Here is a 19882-nt window from a genome sequence, read left to right as displayed (position 1 = left end):
ATGGTGCCTTATAGTGACCAACTTTTGTGTGTGTGAATGTGCCTGACGACCCGTCTGAGTGTTTCATGCAATGCGTGTGCCTGTGAGTGTGTGCGCTTGTGGCTGGGTGTGTGTGTGTGCTTATCTGTGTGTACTTGTGGCTGTGTATGGATGTGTGTGTGTGTGTGTGTGTGTGCTTATGTGTGTACTTGTGGCTGTGTATGGATGTGTGTGTGTGTGTGTGTGTGTGTGTGTGTGTGTGTGTGCATGCGCACATCTCTCAGTCCATTAACGCTGTACGTTTCTCAGGTACAGGAAAGTGTCGGGGGACAGCTGCTCTGGAGGAGACGTAGAGGCCCGGCTGAACGGAGAGATGCTGCCATGTCCTATAGGAGGTCAGAGCTCAGCTTTGGCCCGAGTACTGCATACTTACACACACACATATACACACACACACTGTCCCACCTGTAGCACAGCAGGATCGTCAGAGTTGAGTTGAGTGGGTTGCATTTTAAGCGGCTCTGTGGTGGTCGCCTACACTGCAGCCAACAGAATGGCCCCTGTCTGCTTGCAGGACATGATTCGATTCTATACGCCTGCTCGACCACTCTGCAGCAGCAGGGCGCCTTGTAACCCCTCCCACCCGAGTAAAGGGATCACAGAGCTTCTCCACCCTAGCTCCCCAGTGGTGGAACGAACTCCCTGTCCCTATTTGAACCTCTTCCTCACTACCCATCTTCTGCCGTGGTCTGAAGACTCATCTCTTCAGACTATACCTGGACTAACTACCACCACTCTGTATATTTCACTTTAAATCCCCCCCCCCTTTCATGACACTTGTTACATGTACCCCCATTCCAGCACTTTTTGGTAATTTGTATTTGTCCTAATATTGTAGCTTGTTCTTCTGCCTAGTTGGCTTGGCAGATGTTATGTTAGAATAGTGTTCAGTGTGTGAACTAAACTGTGTTCTTGGCTAGAAATAGCTGTACAAAATAAGTCTCGTATCTTATTGAACCTGTGTTTTGTAGTTGTCCATGACCATGAATGCACTTTTGTATGTCGCTTTGGATAAAGCGTCGGCCAAATAAATGTAATGTAATGGTGAGTCAGGAAGAGGCCCTGGCAGCTGTGTATGGGGCTTCTTCACTGCGACCTGCTCGTAGGGCCCAGCTCCACACACAGCGCCTGCGGCCTCTCTCTGCCCACAGCCGCGCCACCTAATTTCCCCGCTCTGCCCTTTGAAAGCCATTAAGAGAGAAGACAAAGTCAGCAGTGTAAAGGTTAAAGTCGTATTTCATTTTGTGGCTTTTTTCGTTAAATATCATTTCAGTTTTTTATTGGCCCAGACTGTTCTATGCTCGTAAGGATATTTTTGATGTATTTTTCTCTCTGTTTGATGACCAGTCGGCTTTACAGTGTGGGCTACGCTGGCATTTTGGCGTGGCAGGTTATTTATGCGATGGATAGATGCTGTTGAAGCAGTGGGGAGATGCTGACGCTGTTTGTTCCCCGCGCTGCCCAGAGAGTAACGAGTTCATCCTGTACGCCGTGCGGAGCTCCATCCACCGCTTCGACCTGTCCACCGGCACCGACCAGGTGCTGCCCCTCACGGGGCTGCGCGAAGCCATCGCCCTCGACTTCGACTACGACCGGAACTGCCTGTACTGGGCCGACATCGGCCTGGATACCATACAGGTTAGCGCACGCTCACACACACACACACACACACACACACACACACACACAGCCTGTACTGGGCTGACATCGGCCTGGATACCATACAGGTCAGCGCACGCTCACACACACACACACACACACACACAGCCTGTACTGGGCTGACATCGGCCTGGATACCATACAGGTCAGCACACACACACACACACACACACACACACACACACAGCCTGTACTGGGCTGACATCGGCCTGGATACCATACAGGTCAGCGCACGCTCACACACACACACACACACACACACAGCCTGTACTGGGCTGACATCGCCCTGGATACCATACAGGTCAGCACACACACACACACACACACACACACACACACACACACACAGCCTGTACTGGGCCGACATCGCCCTGGATACCATACAGGTCAGCGCACGCTCACACACACACACACACACACACACGCAGCCTGTACTGGGCCGACATCGCCCTGGATACCATACAGGTCAGCGCACGCTCACACACACACACACACAGCCTGTACTGGGCCGACATTTCCCTGGATACCATACAGGTCAGCGCACGCTCACACACACACACACACACACACACACACACACGCAGCCTGTACTGGGCCGACATCGCCCTGGATACCATACAGGTCAGCGCACGCTCACACACACACACACACACACACACGCAGCCTGTACTGGGCCGACATCGCCCTGGATACCTTACAGGTCAGCGCACGCTCACACACACACACACACACACACACACACAGCCAGTACTGGGCCGACATCGCCCTGGATACCATACAGGTCAGCGCACGGTCACACACACACACACACACACACACACGCAGCCTGTACTGGGCCGACATCGCCCTGGATACCATACAGGTCAGCGCACGGTCACACACACACACACACACACACACACACACGCAGCCTGTACTGGGCCGACATCGCCCTGGATACCATACAGGTCAGCACGCGCACACACACACACACACACACACACACACACAGCCTGTACTGGGCCGACATCGCCCTGGATACCATACAGGTCAGCACACACACACACACACACACACAGCCTGTACTGGGCCGACATCGCCCTGGATACCATACAGGTCAGCACGCGCACACACACACACACACACACACACACACTCTGCTGTGTTCAGCACTCGCTCTGACCCCGCCTCCCTCGGTGTGACCTCACAGAGGCTGTGTCTGAACGGGAGCTCGGGGCAGGAGATCATCGTGCGCCGGGGCCTGCAGAACGTGGAGGCCCTGACCTTTGACCCCATCAGCAGGCTGCTGTACTGGGTGGATGCAGGCTCTCAGAAAATCGAGGTGAGACGGGTTGGAGGCGTGCTCCCTGCTCGAGCAAAGCATGCATCGCACACGCCGTGCTGTGATTTTACGTGGAGATCTAAAGAATTCATCAACTGCTCTCTGAAAAGATCTGTACTCTGTGTTTTTATTTCAAATGAGGCTGATAAGATTTCAGCATGCTGCCTTCATTCGTGAAATATAAAAAAATTTAAAAAACACCAAGCACCATTTTCATTGCAAAGACCATATGCAGAAAACTTTAAACTTTTAGTGTTTTTTTTTCTGTTTTTTCACGAAAGGGGCGTAGACAGTCTGTCCTCCTTTTGGGTTTTCCCACTTTATTTAGACTGGGTGAGAGCAGAGAGGGTTACAGAGAGGCGGGATCGCTGCATGTTAAGTGGCTCAGCTGGCAGTCGAAACACCTGGCAGTAGAGTAGAACGGAGTAACTTGATTTCAGGTGAAGTACGTGGCATTCAAGAAATTACATTAACAATTTACATAAATTACGTTAGGAAATAAAATGTCAGAAGAGAGTCCTAAATTGCATTACTGTTATTAAAAAAATTCTAACAAGAACTTCCATACACAAATTACATCGAGCTAAAACACTAAAATGCATTTAGGATGAAACTAAATTCAATTAAACATTCAAATTTAAGCGTGCTGTGGCATTGATGCGGCAAACAGATGTTGGCCCCATGCTGCTGAGTGCTCTCTTTGTTTTTAAGGATAGAGACCTCAGTCTTCCTCCTGATGGCAAGGTCTCAAACAGATGGTTCAGGGGAAGGGAGGGAGGGAAAGACCATAATAGTTTCTCTGTTCTTGACTGTCTGCTCCTCAAAGTTGTTTCGTGGTGTTTTTGTGTCCCTATGATCTTACTACTCGGTAATGTCTCCCTGTCCAGCTTAGTTTTCCTGCTCTTATTTAGAGAGCGAAGCCAAGCTATTAGGCTGAAGGGCAGTGCGGATTAAATGAAGCAGGTGTAAAATTCTTGCAGTACTGACTAATTAGCATTGAATATCCTGAGGCACCGGTGGAAGGACTACCTTGATTGGCATTTGGCTTGAATTTGGCTCCGAAGGTCAGTTTGTTGTCTATGATGGTGCCCGCAGACTCCTTCTTCTGTTCATGCTCCGATGGTAAGGTGTCTCAGGGGGCAATGCTCTTCTGAAGTCTGTGACCATTTTGCTTTGTCTTTTTCTCATTCAAATCGAACAAAATTTTTCATCATATCATTGCTGGAACAGTGTGGAGAATTTGCTCTGATTCGGAGATGTTCACAGTCACTCGTCTGAATACGTAAGAGAGGTAATCTCAGGGCATTTTTCATAACCTTATTATCTTCTCTCTCTCTTTCTCTGTCTGTCTCTCTTTTTCTCTGCCTCTTTCTGTCTCTGTCCAGGTGGCCAGTCCGGACGGAGATCTGCGACGCACCCTGATTAACTCCAGTGTGCTGGAGCACCCCAGAGCCCTGGTTCTGATGCCTGCAGAGAGGTACAGTCCAGCCATGGAAATCCTCACTTCATTTTTCACAGTTCCCACCTTCATGTCCAGTTACCTGCAACTGCAGCTGCGTTCATGTGAGAACTCCACTGCTAATTCAGGAGAGTGTAGACATCTCCACAACAGGTGTTGTTACCAGCCTGTGGCTTTAACATACAGTCTGGGGCACCCGATCCGATCAACCAGTGGGGGGTCGCTAGATAGCAATGAAACAGGGACCCCTAACCAACCGAACCCTCCTGTACCTCCTGTGTGACGCAACCTCCTGTTGCACGCTGCCCGATGGAGCTATCAGCTGCAGTAGGCACTGGTGCGGTCCGGGTTTGGTCCGAGACAGCGGGGCTCCTCCATGCAGCGCAGCATGTTGGGGGGGTCCTCAGGCTGCTGGAAAAATACAGTCCGAACCCCCCCTCCCCCTGGTTTTGGATATTTGCAGTTTTATGTAATTTAAAACAATATGAAAGATTGCAGATCTGCAGGACTAGACTCCCTCACCTCTTTGCTTGCTTAGAGAACTGCCCCGGAGTAGGCCTCTGTGCTTTTAGTGTGTTTTTGTGCTTGACGTTAGCTGTGTTATAGGCCCTCAGAGTGCTGAGTGTGCTGCGTGTGTGTCTCCAGTCTGATGTTCTGGACAGACTGGGGCGAGCGGGCGGCCGGCGTGTACCGCAGCTGGATGGACGGCTCCAACGCCTCCTGCATCGTGTCGGAGGGGGTGCACTGGCCGAACGGCATCGCGGTGGACGAGCGGTGGCTGTACTGGACCGAGGCGTTCGGCGACCGCATCGAGAGGGCCGACTTCCACGGCCAGCAGCGCAGTGTGCTGATAGAGGGCCTGCCCCACCCCTACGCCATCGCCGTCTTCAAGGTTTACTGCCTGACGAGCACATGCTTACACACGCGTGTGCACACTCGCATATACACACACAAAGGCCTGCCCCTCTCCTAAGCCTTCGCCATCTTTAAACTGCCTAATGAGGACACACACAAACACACGTGTGCACTCACATAAATGCACACACACAGGGCCTATCCCACACCTACACCGTTGTCGTGTTTTAGGTTTACTGCCTAACAAGGACTCGCATACACATGCACAAAGGTCTGCCCCCACCCCTACATCGTTCCTGCGTTTAAGGTTTGCTGTCTAACGAGGACGTTCACATGCATGTGTACACACACACACACACACACACACACACAGTCACGGACACGGACCAATCCCTACACTGTTGTTGTCTTTTCATCATGGAAATTCAAAACTAAAAAAAATGTATATATTTTTGTGTTCTTTCAGAATGACATCTACTGGGATGACTGGTCTAGGATGGGAATATTCAAGGCCCCAAAATCTGGCAGCTCGGACGGTGAACAGCTGGTGGGCCGGCTGTCTGGAGTCATGGACCTCAAAATCTTCTACAAGGGCAAAGCCAGAGGTGAGAGTCCTCACAAACTGGGAAAGGACTGAGGCACACAGTCCGTCTTGTAATAGAACATCTCTGACAGAGAACCTGTTGCCTTTCCTTGCTATCTAGGGCTGATTTCACTTCAGTCCGTATTGGCATCCACTGGGGGTAGCTACTGACTGGTGGTCATAGTACTTGATAGTTATACGGTGACAAAGCCGCTCGTTGGTTTAAGGCACCGTGCTGCAGCGCCTGAGCGAGCCCGGTAGCCTGGGGCTGAATCCGGACCGTGTCTGCGGTTGTGGTCCCGTTTCCCTGACGCGGTCTCCGCGCGCGTTCGTTCCTTCTCCAGGGCACAACGGCTGCGCGGACCAGCCCTGCAGCCTGCTCTGCCTGCCCCAGCCGGGCCACGGGCACACCTGCGTGTGCCCGGACGGCGTGCCCAGCACCCTGCTGCCCTCCGGCCAGGTGCAGTGCCAGTGTCCCAGCGGGTACCAGCTGCACAACGGCACCTGTGTGAAGACGGGTGAGTGTGGAGCGCCAAGACGACATCCTGCGGAGCTCGCACACGCGTACGCACACACACACACACACACACACGCACGCGCTCAGATGCTCAGTTGCACGCACACACACTTACCTACAACCGACAGACGTTACTGCGCGAGCAAAATCAGTTGGTGTAGTGCATGGTTGGAGCATATAACGCTGCAGCCTGCAGGACCTGGAGTTGAGTAGCACTATTGTATACAAATCCAACATGACTAGCAAAAGGATGAATAAAACCGTGAGGAGAAATTGCAGTTGTCGGATATCTAGTGTTTAGATTTTGGCCTTGAATTGAGTGAATTGGTTACAATATTATATTGTTTCAAAGAATTATTCCTGTTCTCATCTTCACAAACATCAAAGGAAACATCTTTGGGGCAATTAAAAATCACCAATATCCTAATCTAGGCATGCAATCAATGGGTCCCTCCTCCTGTGAAGTTTGTCTCTGAAGGGACACCAGAACATTAAGATATTTATGTGATGTCAGGGCTCAGCGTGGCTAAAGAATGCATGAAGATCATGTTACTTATGATTACAAGTTTAAATGCAATCTGTGACATTGAATTGATATCGCTGATTGAAAATCTTGTGATTTTAGTGAGCCTACATTCAATTAAGAGTGTATCATTTTGCTTCATGTTTCTAATTGACTCCTTATTTAATTAAATTATGTAGTTCATTAATAATCATTTCAAATAATCATTATTAAATTAAATCAAGTAAAAATGTATTGTATATGCTGGTCAAATATACCACTTGTGTTCAGTATTCAGAGTGCTGAACATTGTAACAAGGCCATTGCCGGTCGGAACTGCTGGTTTCAGGAAACAAACCTATAAAAAATAAACCTTATACTCCTCACTTCCCCTGACACAGTGTACTGCTAGGTTTTTTTATTTTTATTTTTTATTTTCATCTCGTATGAAAAAGACTGAATGAGTGCAGATGTCCCTGTTCTCCCACCTCACTGTCGCTGTCCCTCTGTCCCTCTGTCCCCCTCCCGCTCCAGAGCACACCTGCCTGCCCAACCAGTACCGCTGCTCCAACGGCAAATGCATCAGCAGCATCTGGAAGTGCGACAGCGACAACGACTGCGGAGACATGAGCGATGAGGAGGAGTGCCGTGAGTTTTCCATGGAAATGTGCATTTTTATGTATTTTACTTAAATTATGTGTTTTAGGGTTTTTGAATTGTTATATGCAGTTTTGGCTGCATATGAACGGTGTACTATAAATACTACTACTGCTTCTAATAATAATAATAACAATAATAATAATAATAATAATGTTGAAATATACAGGCTAGCCTATGAACATAGATGGTTTAGAATTTCTGGAAGGTCATTTATGCTGTGTAATTTCATGGTACTGTAGTGCTAGTTTTATGCACTTCACACATGCCAGTCAGTCAGAGAGTCAGTCTTGCAGGGAGCCTTACACCCTTCCCATTGCCCCTCCCATTGCAGCCACCACCACATGTGACCCCGCTGTGCAGTTCCGCTGTGTGACCTCAGGCTCCTGCATCCCACTGGCCTTCAAGTGTGACCACGAGGACGACTGTGGGGACAACAGCGACGAGGAGCACTGCGGTGTGTGTGTGTGTGTGTGTGTGTGTGTGCGCATGTCTGTCTGTCTGTTTGTTTGTCTGTGTATGTGTGTATCTGTCTGTCTGTGTGTGTCTGTGTATGTATGTGTGTGTGTGCGTGTGTGTGTCTGTGTGTCTGTCTGTCTGGGTGTGTCTGTGTATGCATGTGTGTGTGCGTGTGTGTCTGTCTGTCTGTGTGTCTGTACGTGTGCATGTCATGGCGATGTGTGTCTGTGTGCGCGTGCGTATCTGTGCGTGCGTGTCCGTGCGTGCGCGTATCTGTGCGCGTGCGTGTGTGCCTGTGTACGTGTCACAGCGGGAGGGTCATGCTGAGCCTGTTCAGCAGCAGCCTGGTCTCCTCCCACAGAGAGCCACCGCTGCGGGCCGGGAGAGTTCACGTGCGCTCGAGGCGTGTGCATCCGTGACGCCTGGCGCTGCGACGGGGACAACGACTGCAGAGACTGGTCAGACGAGGCCAACTGCACTGGTGAGAGGAGCGCTGCTCGTCTCTCTCCTCCGTCTCCCTCTCTATCCGTCTGCTGTTCTGTCTCTCTGTCACGCTCTTTCTGTCTATATCAAGTTTAATTTCATAATGCATTGTTGGCCGGAAGTATGTATATTAGGACTGCCATAATGTACAGAAACACAAACCAGAGTTGACATAAGGTTTTTTAATTTTTTTTGCCGGCAAATTTCCGCAGAAGGATTTCAGTTTGTTACACCTGCTGAATGATAAATAAAAAGCGTTTGGAGAAAAAAAAAAAAAAAAAAACTCATTCAAAGTTGGAGGTTTTCTTATTTCTCAATGTTCTGAATGTCCGTCTCTCTCAGTGGGGCAGCACACCTGTGAGGCGGGCAGTTTCCAGTGCCACACAGGCCACTGCATTCCACAGCGATGGGTCTGTGACGGAGATGACGACTGCCGGGACGGCTCTGACGAAGAGCCCGCCAACTGTGGTTAGAAACCCCGCCCCCTGCCCTGCGCACGCTCACCATCACAACCACACAAACCCCGCCCACTGTGGTTAGAAACCCCGCCCCCTACCCTGTGCACGCTCACCATAACCACACAAACCCCGCCCACTGTGGTTAGAAACCCCGCCCCCTGCCCTGCTCAGCACAACCCAACCCGCCACTGGTTAGAAACCTGCACCCTGCCTGCGCACGCTCACCAAACCAACACCGCCACTGTGTTAACCGCCTGCCCTGCGACCCCCCATCAACAACCGCCCACTGTGTTAGAAACCGCCCTGCCTGTGCCGCCACATAACAAAACCCACCCCTGTGTTAGAAACCGCCTACCCTGTGCACGCTCACCACCACAACAACACCGATCCTACCCACTGGGATTCGAAAGCCCCCCTCATGTACACACACCCTAGCAAGCACATGAACCCCGTCTATTGAAAACTTGCCACTGAACGAAACACACACACACACACACTTGCCCACCTAAAACCAACACACTTTACTGCACGTTAGCTGTACTTTCTGAGCTTAATGCCATTGCTACTGAACTGCAGGTTGCACTTTGTGATCTGTGTGTCTTCACAGGAGGGAAGCAGTGCAATGGCTTCCTGTGCGCGAACGGCACCTGCCTGCCCTCCAGCGCTCACTGCAATGGCGTGGAGAACTGCCCAGGGGGCGCCGATGAGCAGCACTGCGGTTAGTCCACTGCGGCATCATTTCCCGCTCTGCTTTAAATTCTCTAAAAACCCAACGTTTCAGGCCTGAGAGCAAGTCAGGCCATTGGAATGTCTTGTTTTTTTAAAGACCTTGTGATCTTTGAAGAAGGCCTGAGCTGTGTGGCTGTGCGCCCTCTACAGACCCCCTCTGCACGCGGTACATGGAGTTTGTGTGTCGGAACCGAGCTCAGTGCCTTTTCCAGTCTCTGGTGTGCGACGGCATCCGTCACTGCGCCGATGGGTCCGACGAGGACGCGACCTACGCTGGCTGCTGTGAGTCCCGCCCTCCTGCCGTCTGTCCGTCACTCCCCTGTCAGCAGTGAAGCCAGCACATTTTTAATGAATTAAAAGATGTGAAAAAAGTCACATACCAGAAGAACGCTGCTGCTGTGCCTTTAATTTGTGCTCTATCACATCACGTTGTATCATTAGTGTCTCTCATATTCAAATTCACCCTGCTTTAGTAGCTGGGAATACCTCTTTAAATGCTGGCATCACGTACAGCAACGCATCTGAGCACAAACGCAGGTGAACCAGCAATAAATACTCTCTCTGTCTATCGCAATGTCTACTCATCTCTTTATCATCCGTCCTTTTCCCTCTCTCTCTCTCTCCCTCTCTCCCCCCCTTCTCTCTCTCTCTCTCTCTCTGCAGCGTCGGGTACAGAGTTTGAGAACACCTGCAGCCCATACTCCTTCCAGTGTGAGAACGGCTTATGTGTGAGCCTGGAGTGGAAGTGTGATCGCATGGACGACTGCGGAGACTACTCCGACGAGGCCAACTGCGGTGAGTTCTAAACAGTGCGTGCGTGTGTGTGTGCGTGTGTGTGTGCGTGTGTGCGTGCGCGCGTGTGTGTACATGTGCAAGTGTAATGGCCATATGTGTATTTGTAAGGTAGTTTCTCTCCTTATATTGCTGTGTCGAGTATTTCCTTGTAGGACAGTGACAGTCTCTCTTTGACTGTATAGAGTATATCTATAAGACAGTATCCCTCTCTGGCTGTATAGAGTATATCTATAAGACAGTATCCCTCTCTGGCTGTATAGAGTATATCTGCATATAGCGCAGTTACATGTTTCTGTTTGGTATATATAGAAATATTTCTCTATAGATCATAAGACAGTATCCTCTCTCTTGTTCTTGGGATGTATTTATTTACAGTATGTTGGGATATCTCTACAGTATTCATGCAGAAATAGAGTATTTCTCTATAATTCAGTCTCTCTCCCTGTGGATGGCAGGCTCTCCCACAGAAGAGCCCGGCTGCTCGCACTACTTCCAGTTTGCGTGCCAGAACGGGCGCTGCGTACCCACCTGGTGGAGGTGCGATCAGGAGAACGACTGCGGGGACTGGTCGGACGAGGTCAACTGCACAGGTACGGCCCAGAGGCTGGAAAGTACCCTGCCGGGCGTCTAACCAGCCGGCCACTTCCTGTTAGCGGCCGAGGGCGCTTGTGCCAAATTACAGGAACGGACATTTTACAATCGTTTGAATTCAGTTTTATTTCTACGTAGCGCTCTTAACACCAAGCTGTCCCTGGCCACTGCAGTACAAAGCACAGCTCAGCCAGTTTCAAAATGACTGAAGTTCACCCCCCCCCCCCCCCCACCAGGTGGAGACGCGCCCCACACCGCAGCCCCGGGCCCCGCCACCTGCTCCCCCAACTACTTCCGGTGCGGCTCTGGAGCCTGCATCATCGACTCCTGGGTGTGCGACGGCTACGCGGACTGCCCCGACGCGGCCGACGAAGTGGGCTGCCCCACAGGTGAGGAGAGACGGACGGACGGACGGACAGACGGGCGGACGGGCTGCCTCGGCCTGTCTCAAACACTCACACCAGAAAACACAACTGCCAACGCTTCTCACAGATACCCAGACAATGCTCAAAATGCAGCCGCCGACGCTCACTTACAGCTACTCATGCTGCTCCAAACAACCAGCAACACTCACCTTAGCTTCTGAACCCATACTCAAAACACTACCACCAACACACATACCGGCTACTCAAACTGTACTCAAAACACTACCACCAACACACATACCGGCTACTCAAACTGTACTCAAAACACTACCACCAACACACATACCGGCTACTCAAACTGTACTCAAAACACAACCACCAACACACATACCGGCTATTCGACCTGTGCTGAAAGTACTACCACCAACACACATACTGGCTACTCAAACTGTACTCAAAACACAACCACAGCACGCATACCGGCTACTCAAACTGTACTCAAAACACTACCTCCTACACACATACCGGCTACTCAAACTGTACTCAAAACACGATCAGAAACACTCACCTCAGCTACTCAAACCATACTCAAAACACTACCACCAACACACATACCGGCTACTTAACCCATGCTCAAAGCCCAGCCACCAACACTCAAACTAGCTACTCACCTCAGCCTCAACACAAACGCCAGCATTCATACCTGCGACACACTAGTCAACGCAACCACCAAAACCCTCACTAACTATTCACTGGCTCCTCAAAACATTACCTTCACCGTTCACATCACAAACACTCGATCATCAACACTCACACCTGACTCAACACAACCACCGGCATTCTCACCAGCTACACACACCCTCCCTCACCACTGCTCACTGGCACAGACTCAGTTCACACCGCAGGGCTTTGTCCCTTGAAATGAAACTTTAATGATGTGTGTCATCTAGTTGGGGTAAAGGCAATTATGCATGGAGTATAAAGCAATCAAACGGTGGCTTGGGTTTTTCCAAGTTGTGTAGAATTGTTCATTTTCCGCAGGCCACGGTTTAAAGAGGTCTCCGTCACGCTGAAGAAGGGAATTGAATGAATCTGTTCTGGTTCAGTGAGCTTTAGTTCCAGCTGTAAAGTCAGCTCTTTATGAGGAGAAGGTGGAGCCCAGTCCTCTTTTCCATTCTGGTGGCCAGTCTCTAAGAGTCCAGGTCCCCGGCAAAACTCTCTGCTTCAAATAGGCAGTCTCTGATAGTTCAGAAACCCTGCCCTCTTTCCCTACTTGGGTTGGGCGTTTCCGGCAGTCTATATCCACGTTCTTATTAGAACCCAAGTGGGCGGTCTCTGAAGGGCTATAGCCACGCCCCTCTTTGCACCCAAGTGGGCGGTCTCTGAAGGGCTATATCCACGCACCTCTTTGCACCCAAGTGGGCGGTCTCTGAAGGGCTGTGGCCACGCCCATCTTTGCACCCAAGTGGGCGGTCTCTGAAGGGCTGTGGCCACGCCCATCTTTGCACCCAAGTCGGCTCTGGCAGTCTGGCTGAGCTGGCGTGGCCACTGGCTCTGTGCGGGCCCACCACCGCACTCACGGTGCAGGCCCACGCCCCCCGCTGCCGCACCCGGCTGGCAGCGCTGCCGCATCCGAGGCACGCTGGACGGACGCTGACTGCACCGACCGGTCTGACGAGACCGACTGCCGTGAGTTTGTGTGTGTGCGCGTGTGCGCGTGTGTGTGTGATGTACATAAAAATGTATCATTCATTCAGTTCACAGGTGCAAATGTGCAATCCTCTTTTTTAATTAAGATATTCTTGTGCTCCCTTTTCATGAGAGTTATAAATCATGATCACCCCAGACAGATACAATAGAGTGTAAGGTTCTGTAGATAGTCAGAAGGAATGTTGGGGCAAACAGTATTTAAGTTTAGTTTTGACAGATATTTGGATCGCTGTCTGTGCTTAACCTTCTCCCTCTTCCACCCCCCCCCCCCCCCCCCAGCGACCCGCGGGCCCCTGTCCTGTGTGAACGGGACTCTGTGCACCGACAGGGAGGCCTGTGTGACGGACAGCGAAAAATGCGACGGCTTCATCGACTGCTCCGACCGCAGCGACGAGGAAAACTGCTCCGGTGAGAGAGCCTGAGGGGCAGAGAGGATGGGAGAGGGAGGGAGGGAAAGAGGGAGAGAGGGAGGGAGGTAGGGAGGGAGGGAGAGAGTGAGGAGGAGAGGGAGGTAGGGAGAGAGTGAGTTGGAGGTGCACACGGCTGCCCGTACTGTCACACCTGCTTTAGATACACTGACCCGCCCCTGACCTGCCTTGGCTTCAGATGGGAGGCCCCTGAGGGTTCTTCCACAGAAGTCTAGCTGTCAGAGGCCCAGGCCACTCAAACACAAATACAGGCCTTCATCTTACTTTGTGAAAGGGGCAGTTCACCCAAAGATAAAGTAAAGCTATATTTCCACTTACTTTGAGGTAGTTATTGATACTGATTCTATTACCGATTCTGCTTATTGATTCGATTCTTTATCAGTTCCTTTATCGATGCCTGATACATTTTCTGGGTGTAAAAAGAGTAGGACTACATACAAGTTTTCAGCGTCAACTTACTTTATTTTCCAGCCTGAAATGCGATCAAATTAGTAAATGGCTACATGTCATGTAACGTGCAAGTAGTTAGCTACCTCCCTGGATATGAATTAAATGTTTTTAACAGAAAATAAAATCATGAATGCGATTTTATCCACAAAAATAGCTATACAGAAAGGCAAAATAAATGTCGTGGTCACGATTGCCGTTGTAGAAACCTTCAGTTAAATGAATTCGCATAATAAAATTAACCAAACACGGCTTACATTTTCTGAACCTCGGTGATATAGTGGTGTAAGTACACTATTTAACAATTAGCTAGCTTCTAGCGCTAGGGGCGACATAGCTCAGGAGGTAAGACCGATTGTCTGGCAGTCGGAGGGTTGCCGGTTCAAACCCCGCTCAGGGCGTGTCAAAGTGTCCTTGAGCAAGACACCTAACCCCTAACCCCTAACTGCTCTGGCAAATGAGAGGCATCAATTGTAAAGCACTTTGGATAAAAGCGCTATATAAATGCAGTCCATTTACCATTTACCATTAGCGCTAGCCAGCGGTACGCTTCTATCAACACAACGCACACAGCACTCGTCATACGCTGATATGCTAGCCACCGCTACAGCGTTTTCAGTAATATGGGAGCATGCAGCTGAAATCCTCTATGGAAAGCATCCTCACAGCGATCTTATCTACAATCAGTAGGCAGTGTTGTGCATATCCCGCTTACAGCTCGTTTCCAGCCCAAACCACTGCAAAGAGAGCAAACCTTTTTTTTTTTTGTCAGTGACATTTGCTTGACATCTACAATGGCAATCGCAACCACAACATTTATTTTGCCTTTTTGTATAGCTATTTCCATGGATAAAATCACATTTATTATTATTATTATTTATTGGTAAAAACATTTACTTCATATCCAGGGAGATAGCCAACTACATGCACATGTTACATGACATGTGTATCCATTTGGTAATACGATCACATTTCAGGCTAGAAAATAACCCGTTAATCCAGAGAAATTGTTGAGTTGTCTTAGAATCTTTATCGCAACAGAATGCATCAAGGCTGGCAGTGTCTGCATAGCAACGGACGCTGTAATGAAAATTTAAGTACGTCACAAATGGGTATAACGGCTGTTTTAGAATGTCAGTACGTCACCCGGATCATTTTTGCAGCCCGGATTAGTTTTGTTGTGACAGCTGCCGTCCAAAACAAACACCTGAGGGAGGCGACGTGCTGCCTGTGTGCGTGCCTCCCCCAAGGCCTTACGTCATTGTTTTGCAATGTGCAGCTGTGGTAAAAACATGCTAGCATCGATAAGCGGAATCGATAAGCTCGGAGGCATACGATTACAATGAATAGGACAACTTTGAACCGGTTCTTGATTCCCATCCCTACTCTGAGGGAGTAGGGATTGATTCCCATCCCTACTCTGACTCACATAGTTACTCTTGAGATTTGACTAGTTTTCTAGAAATCTGCTGGAGCTCACCGTGATATAATGGACCTTATCTGGTCCATTGAGTTAAACTTTCTGCAACTTTCTGAATGTAAGGACACAGTTATGAACATCCACTGACCTGGTTGCGCACGGTTTTGTCGAAAACCGCTTTCTACCGAAGTACGCCAACCATGTATGTCCTCGCAGGTTCTCCGCCAAAGCCAGTCAGTATTCTGGGGCACAGTGTCAATTTGAACATTGTTTCAAACAATGTTGACATATAACCTTGTTTATTTCCACATTCAGTTGTTGCTCAGTGGCGGAGGTGAAGGGTAAGCTGGGTAGGTTTGTACAGATGCGACTGCGGAGCAGTTGTTGAGCAGGACCAGCGTATGATTGGCTGCAGCGGGAGAATGCCAGCCGTGCTAACTCTCCCCCCCTCCCCCCTCCCCCCTCCCCCCCAGCCGACTCCCAGGTCTTCAAGGTCCAGAACCTGCAGTGGAGTGCCGAGTTCTCCGGCGCCGTCACCCTCACCTGGTCCCGGCCCAAAAACCTTCCCCCCTCCTCCTGCTCCTACCTGGTGTACTACAGGTAGAGTGTCCTCTGTCAGGACGTACCTGCTTGTGTGAGCCCAATCACCTGAGGTCCCCACTTTTCACTGTCTCACACTTCTTCTGTGTGTGCGTGTGTACATGCATGCATGTCTGTGGGTGTGTGTGTATCTGTGTGTGTGTGTGTGTGTGTGTGTGTTTGTATTTGTATGCGTGTGTCCGCAGGCTTGTGGGGTCTCAGACCTGGACTTCTGTAGAGACTCACAGCAATAAGAGCAGCTACAGATTGACGGTGCTGAAGCCGGACTCCACCTACCAGGTGAAGGTGCAGGTGCAGTGCCTGAGCAAACTGCACAAGACCAATGAGTACCTGTCCCTGCACACGCCGGAGGGATGTGAGTGCTCCGCCTGGCCTGCATCACTACCTCACCCTGAATAACACTGAATAAACCCCGCCCACTGTAGCAACTACATTACCCAAGAAAAACACTACGTAAACCCCGCCCACTGTAGATACTACCTCACTGAGAAGAACACCACATAAACCCCACCGACTGTAACTGCTACTTCACCCAGAATAACACTGAATAAACCTCTCCCACTCCATCTACTACATTACCATTGGTGAATGTAGTCTGTGACCCTTATTGTAATATACACAGTAATTTGTATTTTCAACATTCATCTCAGAACCAGAATTTAAACCAGTTTGGGAGCACTGCTATAAGATGTTAAGGGAACGGTTTAAGAGAAGTGGAGATTCCACTTCCTGTCTGTTCAGTCAGTGGAGTTTCTACGGTGCTGGTCAGCGTTCCATCCCTGCAGTGCTGCAGGTGCTCATGGGAATGTGTTGTCTGTTGCAGTGCCTGACCCGCCCACACATCTTCAGCTGTCCTCTGACAGGGGGGAAGACGGCACGGTGGTCTGTTCCTGGAGCCCCCCCGACAACGCGCACGGCCTAATACGGGAATACATAGTGAGTAGCGCCACCTGCTGGCCCTTCCCTGCTTTGCTGTCGTTTGTAACAGACTGCTGTGGCTGCGTTTCCCATTGAAAATGCAGCAATGACTCCTGCATTTTGATGTCAGGGTTCTTGTGATAATCCTGCCCTTGAGCTTCATCACACTTCCTGACCTCACTGACCAGTGATATAGGGCCAATAGCAGAGGCTTAAGGTGCAGTGAGGGAGTAGTGGAAGCTCTGCTGAAGCTCGAATCGAGAAGCAGCACTGCTCAGTAGCTCTCCCGTCTGCTGCTGTGGAAAACTGCATGCTCGGAATAAACTCCTCCTGCAATGTCCTCTCTATCCTGCAGGTGGAGTACAGCGAGAGTGGAAGTGCAGAGTGGTCATCCCAGAGCAGCAGCAGCAACAGCACCGAGGTGAAGAATCTGCAGCCCAGCGCCCTCTACAGTTTCAGAGTAAGTGACTGCAGCTGAGCAAACACTGTGGACTCTCCGGATGCACAGGTCCTGGGCTGCTGCTGTCCGCTCGGCTTCTTAACTACAGGAGGTTGCTGTTGGTAACCGGGGATTCCGGTGCTGTTTTACAGCACAGGACAGCCACCGCTGCAGTATTTTCCCTTAATGAGTTATTCAAAGCTGCATCAAAGTCAGATGTTTTGGCTTCAGCAGGAGGGAGATGGAGCCGTCTATGTTAAGAATCCACATATAGGAATTTGAGTCTGAAGAATCTAGCATTGCTGTAAACAAAGTGCAGTAGTGATGAGGCAAGGGTGGGACCTCGTGCCCACACAGTAGGCAGAGATATATTGTGTACCGTCAGTTAATTAGCTTTTTTAACCAGTTAAACAATCCGTCTATGGTTCTGTCCGAAGATTGGTTTCACAGAAACAGTGCGATTGGTAATCATTCACCAAAAGTTTAAGGAATATCCTCGCTCTCTCATTACTAGTGAAGTGCAGCTTGAAAGGCTAAGCATTGCATGCTGTGTGTGTGTGTGTGTATGTTTGTTTCTGTGTGTGTGTGTGTGTGTGTGTGTGTGTGTGTATTTCAGGTGGCAGCTGTGACTAGCCGAGGTGTGGGAAACTGGACAGATGTCAAATCCATCACTCCTCAGAAAGGTAAGCAGCGCCTCCTGCTGCCTGCAGTGTATTACTGCTGCACCTAGCGCGTAGCAGAAGAGCCGTATTGATGCAGTGAGAAGCAGGGGTGTGCAATGGCTGTGAAACTATGACTGATTAAGGAGGAGAATCTGAAGACCGCTGAGGCTCTTCTAGAAAACGTACAAACGTGAAATAAAATGTAAATGTATTCTGAGTTTAAACACCGTCAAATTGTGCCTTAAATAAGTGACTGTGACAAAATGTAGGGAATTGCCTTTACACCTTGGTGAAAGTAATTCTTGTTTGTTAGACTTGTTAATGGTAAATACAAATGCATTTAAATTGTGTGAAGTTCCTAGTGGAGTCTAAATGTATTATGGAGCTATGTTTCCCCCTGCTGGTTAGAAGGCTGTATTGTATTAAGTTGGGTTGTTGGGAGCTACTTTGGCCTCACCATGTCTCTCTCTCCCAGCTCTGCAGCCCCCCACTGTGGCCGTGGATGGAATTACTGAGGACTCCATAAATCTAACTTTCAGCTTCAATTCCCAGTACAAGGTCAGTGTGTTTGTATGACAAACCAAATCTGGCTGTAGAACAGCGGTGTAATGGTCAGAGTAACTGGGCTTGAGACAGAGTTCGCAGGTGGGGACTGCCTGATCATTGTTCCCTTAAGCAGGGTTTACTCAAGCTAAATTCTTTCAGTGAATATCAAACGGCATTAATGTATGGTACGCTAAATTTCACATTACATTTGTGTTTGTAATTTTGAGAGAAAGTGAGTGTGGTTAAGTGTCTCCCAGGTATGTGTAGCCTAGCATGCTAGGCTTATAGCTCTTTGTTTCGAGTAAGGCGAAAGCCAACCCAGTTTTGGGGACTTAACGCTGCGAAGCTCGGGGCGGTGAAACGCAGCTGGAGCGGGCGCTCCTCGAACATGTCGCACTTCCACCGTCCTCCCCTCTGTGAGCCTGACCCCAGCCTTATCGCTGCTACAGCCAGCGCTCTTCCCAGGTGGCAGAGTGAGAGTTTCTCAAGATCTGAAGGCCCAGGTTCTGAGACTTCCTACTGGGTGTAACCCTGGCGTGTGTGTGTGTGTGTGTTTGTGTTTGTGTGTGTGTCTGTGTGTGTGTGTATGTGTCTGTTCGTATGTTGTGTGTGTCTGTCTGTCTGTGTGTTTCTGTGTATGTGCGTCTGTGTGTGTATTGTTTGTCTGTGTGTGTGTATGTGTCTGTGTGTTGTGTATGTGTGTGTGTGTGTTTCTGTGTGTGCGTGCGTCTGTGTGCGCGTGTGTGTGTTGTCTGCGCGCGTGTGTGTGTGTGTGCGTGCCTGCATGCACGCATGCGTGTGTGTGAATGTGTGTAATACCGGTGTGTGCCCTCAGGTGGAGCAGTACGTGGCGCTGCTGTCCTGGTTGTTTGATGAGCACATGAAGGAGAGCAGGAACATGACCGTTACAGGAACGACTCTGACAGGTGCAGCCCCACAAATGACCTTCAGTTCAGCAGGGATGGGCAAAAATACACCCGACTGTTAGTGCATACCAGATGCCGCCTCAATGTATCTGTAAAGCTATAGCCAGAATGGTAAATAGCTTTGCACTTCAGTTCAGCAGGTGGCACAGAGGTGTAAACTAACAAGCAATTTTACTTTCATACTGCTTGAAATTCATTCAAATACATATTTAATATACTTGATTTTTTTTTAAACGCTGCCCATCTCTGCAGGTCAGTACTGACATGTCCAAAGATGCAGGGGGTGTGGTTTTTAAACTGGTGGGCGTGTCTTG

At 49.7% G+C, this 19882-nt stretch overlaps 1 protein-coding gene across 1 annotated transcript in view; it reads left to right on the top strand.

Moving 5' to 3' along the window:
- Positions 1-19882, top strand: part of LOC135262560 (sortilin-related receptor-like) — a 75632-nt gene that overhangs the window by 45082 nt on the left and 10668 nt on the right. The window contains exons 16-40 of the mRNA XM_064349573.1: positions 289-374; positions 1505-1677; positions 2888-3019; positions 4405-4496; positions 5124-5370; positions 5800-5938; positions 6261-6434; positions 7470-7583; positions 7927-8049; positions 8413-8532; positions 8877-9002; positions 9600-9710; positions 9872-10003; positions 10385-10516; positions 10972-11106; positions 11344-11691; positions 13060-13161; positions 13462-13590; positions 15951-16077; positions 16263-16432; positions 16901-17013; positions 17351-17455; positions 18051-18117; positions 18572-18654; positions 19478-19568. Coding sequence (XP_064205643.1) covers positions 289-374; positions 1505-1677; positions 2888-3019; positions 4405-4496; positions 5124-5370; positions 5800-5938; positions 6261-6434; positions 7470-7583; positions 7927-8049; positions 8413-8532; positions 8877-9002; positions 9600-9710; positions 9872-10003; positions 10385-10516; positions 10972-11106; positions 11344-11691; positions 13060-13161; positions 13462-13590; positions 15951-16077; positions 16263-16432; positions 16901-17013; positions 17351-17455; positions 18051-18117; positions 18572-18654; positions 19478-19568 — 3371 coding nt within the window. The remainder of the gene's footprint in view (positions 1-288; positions 375-1504; positions 1678-2887; positions 3020-4404; positions 4497-5123; positions 5371-5799; positions 5939-6260; positions 6435-7469; positions 7584-7926; positions 8050-8412; positions 8533-8876; positions 9003-9599; positions 9711-9871; positions 10004-10384; positions 10517-10971; positions 11107-11343; positions 11692-13059; positions 13162-13461; positions 13591-15950; positions 16078-16262; positions 16433-16900; positions 17014-17350; positions 17456-18050; positions 18118-18571; positions 18655-19477; positions 19569-19882) is intronic.

Source organism: Anguilla rostrata, chromosome 9, assembly GCF_018555375.3.
Source record: "Anguilla rostrata isolate EN2019 chromosome 9, ASM1855537v3, whole genome shotgun sequence".
In the NCBI taxonomy this organism is placed as follows: Eukaryota; Metazoa; Chordata; class Actinopteri; order Anguilliformes; family Anguillidae; genus Anguilla; species Anguilla rostrata.
Note: the sequence above shows the minus strand (reverse complement) of the source record. Positions and strands in the feature narration are given on the sequence as shown.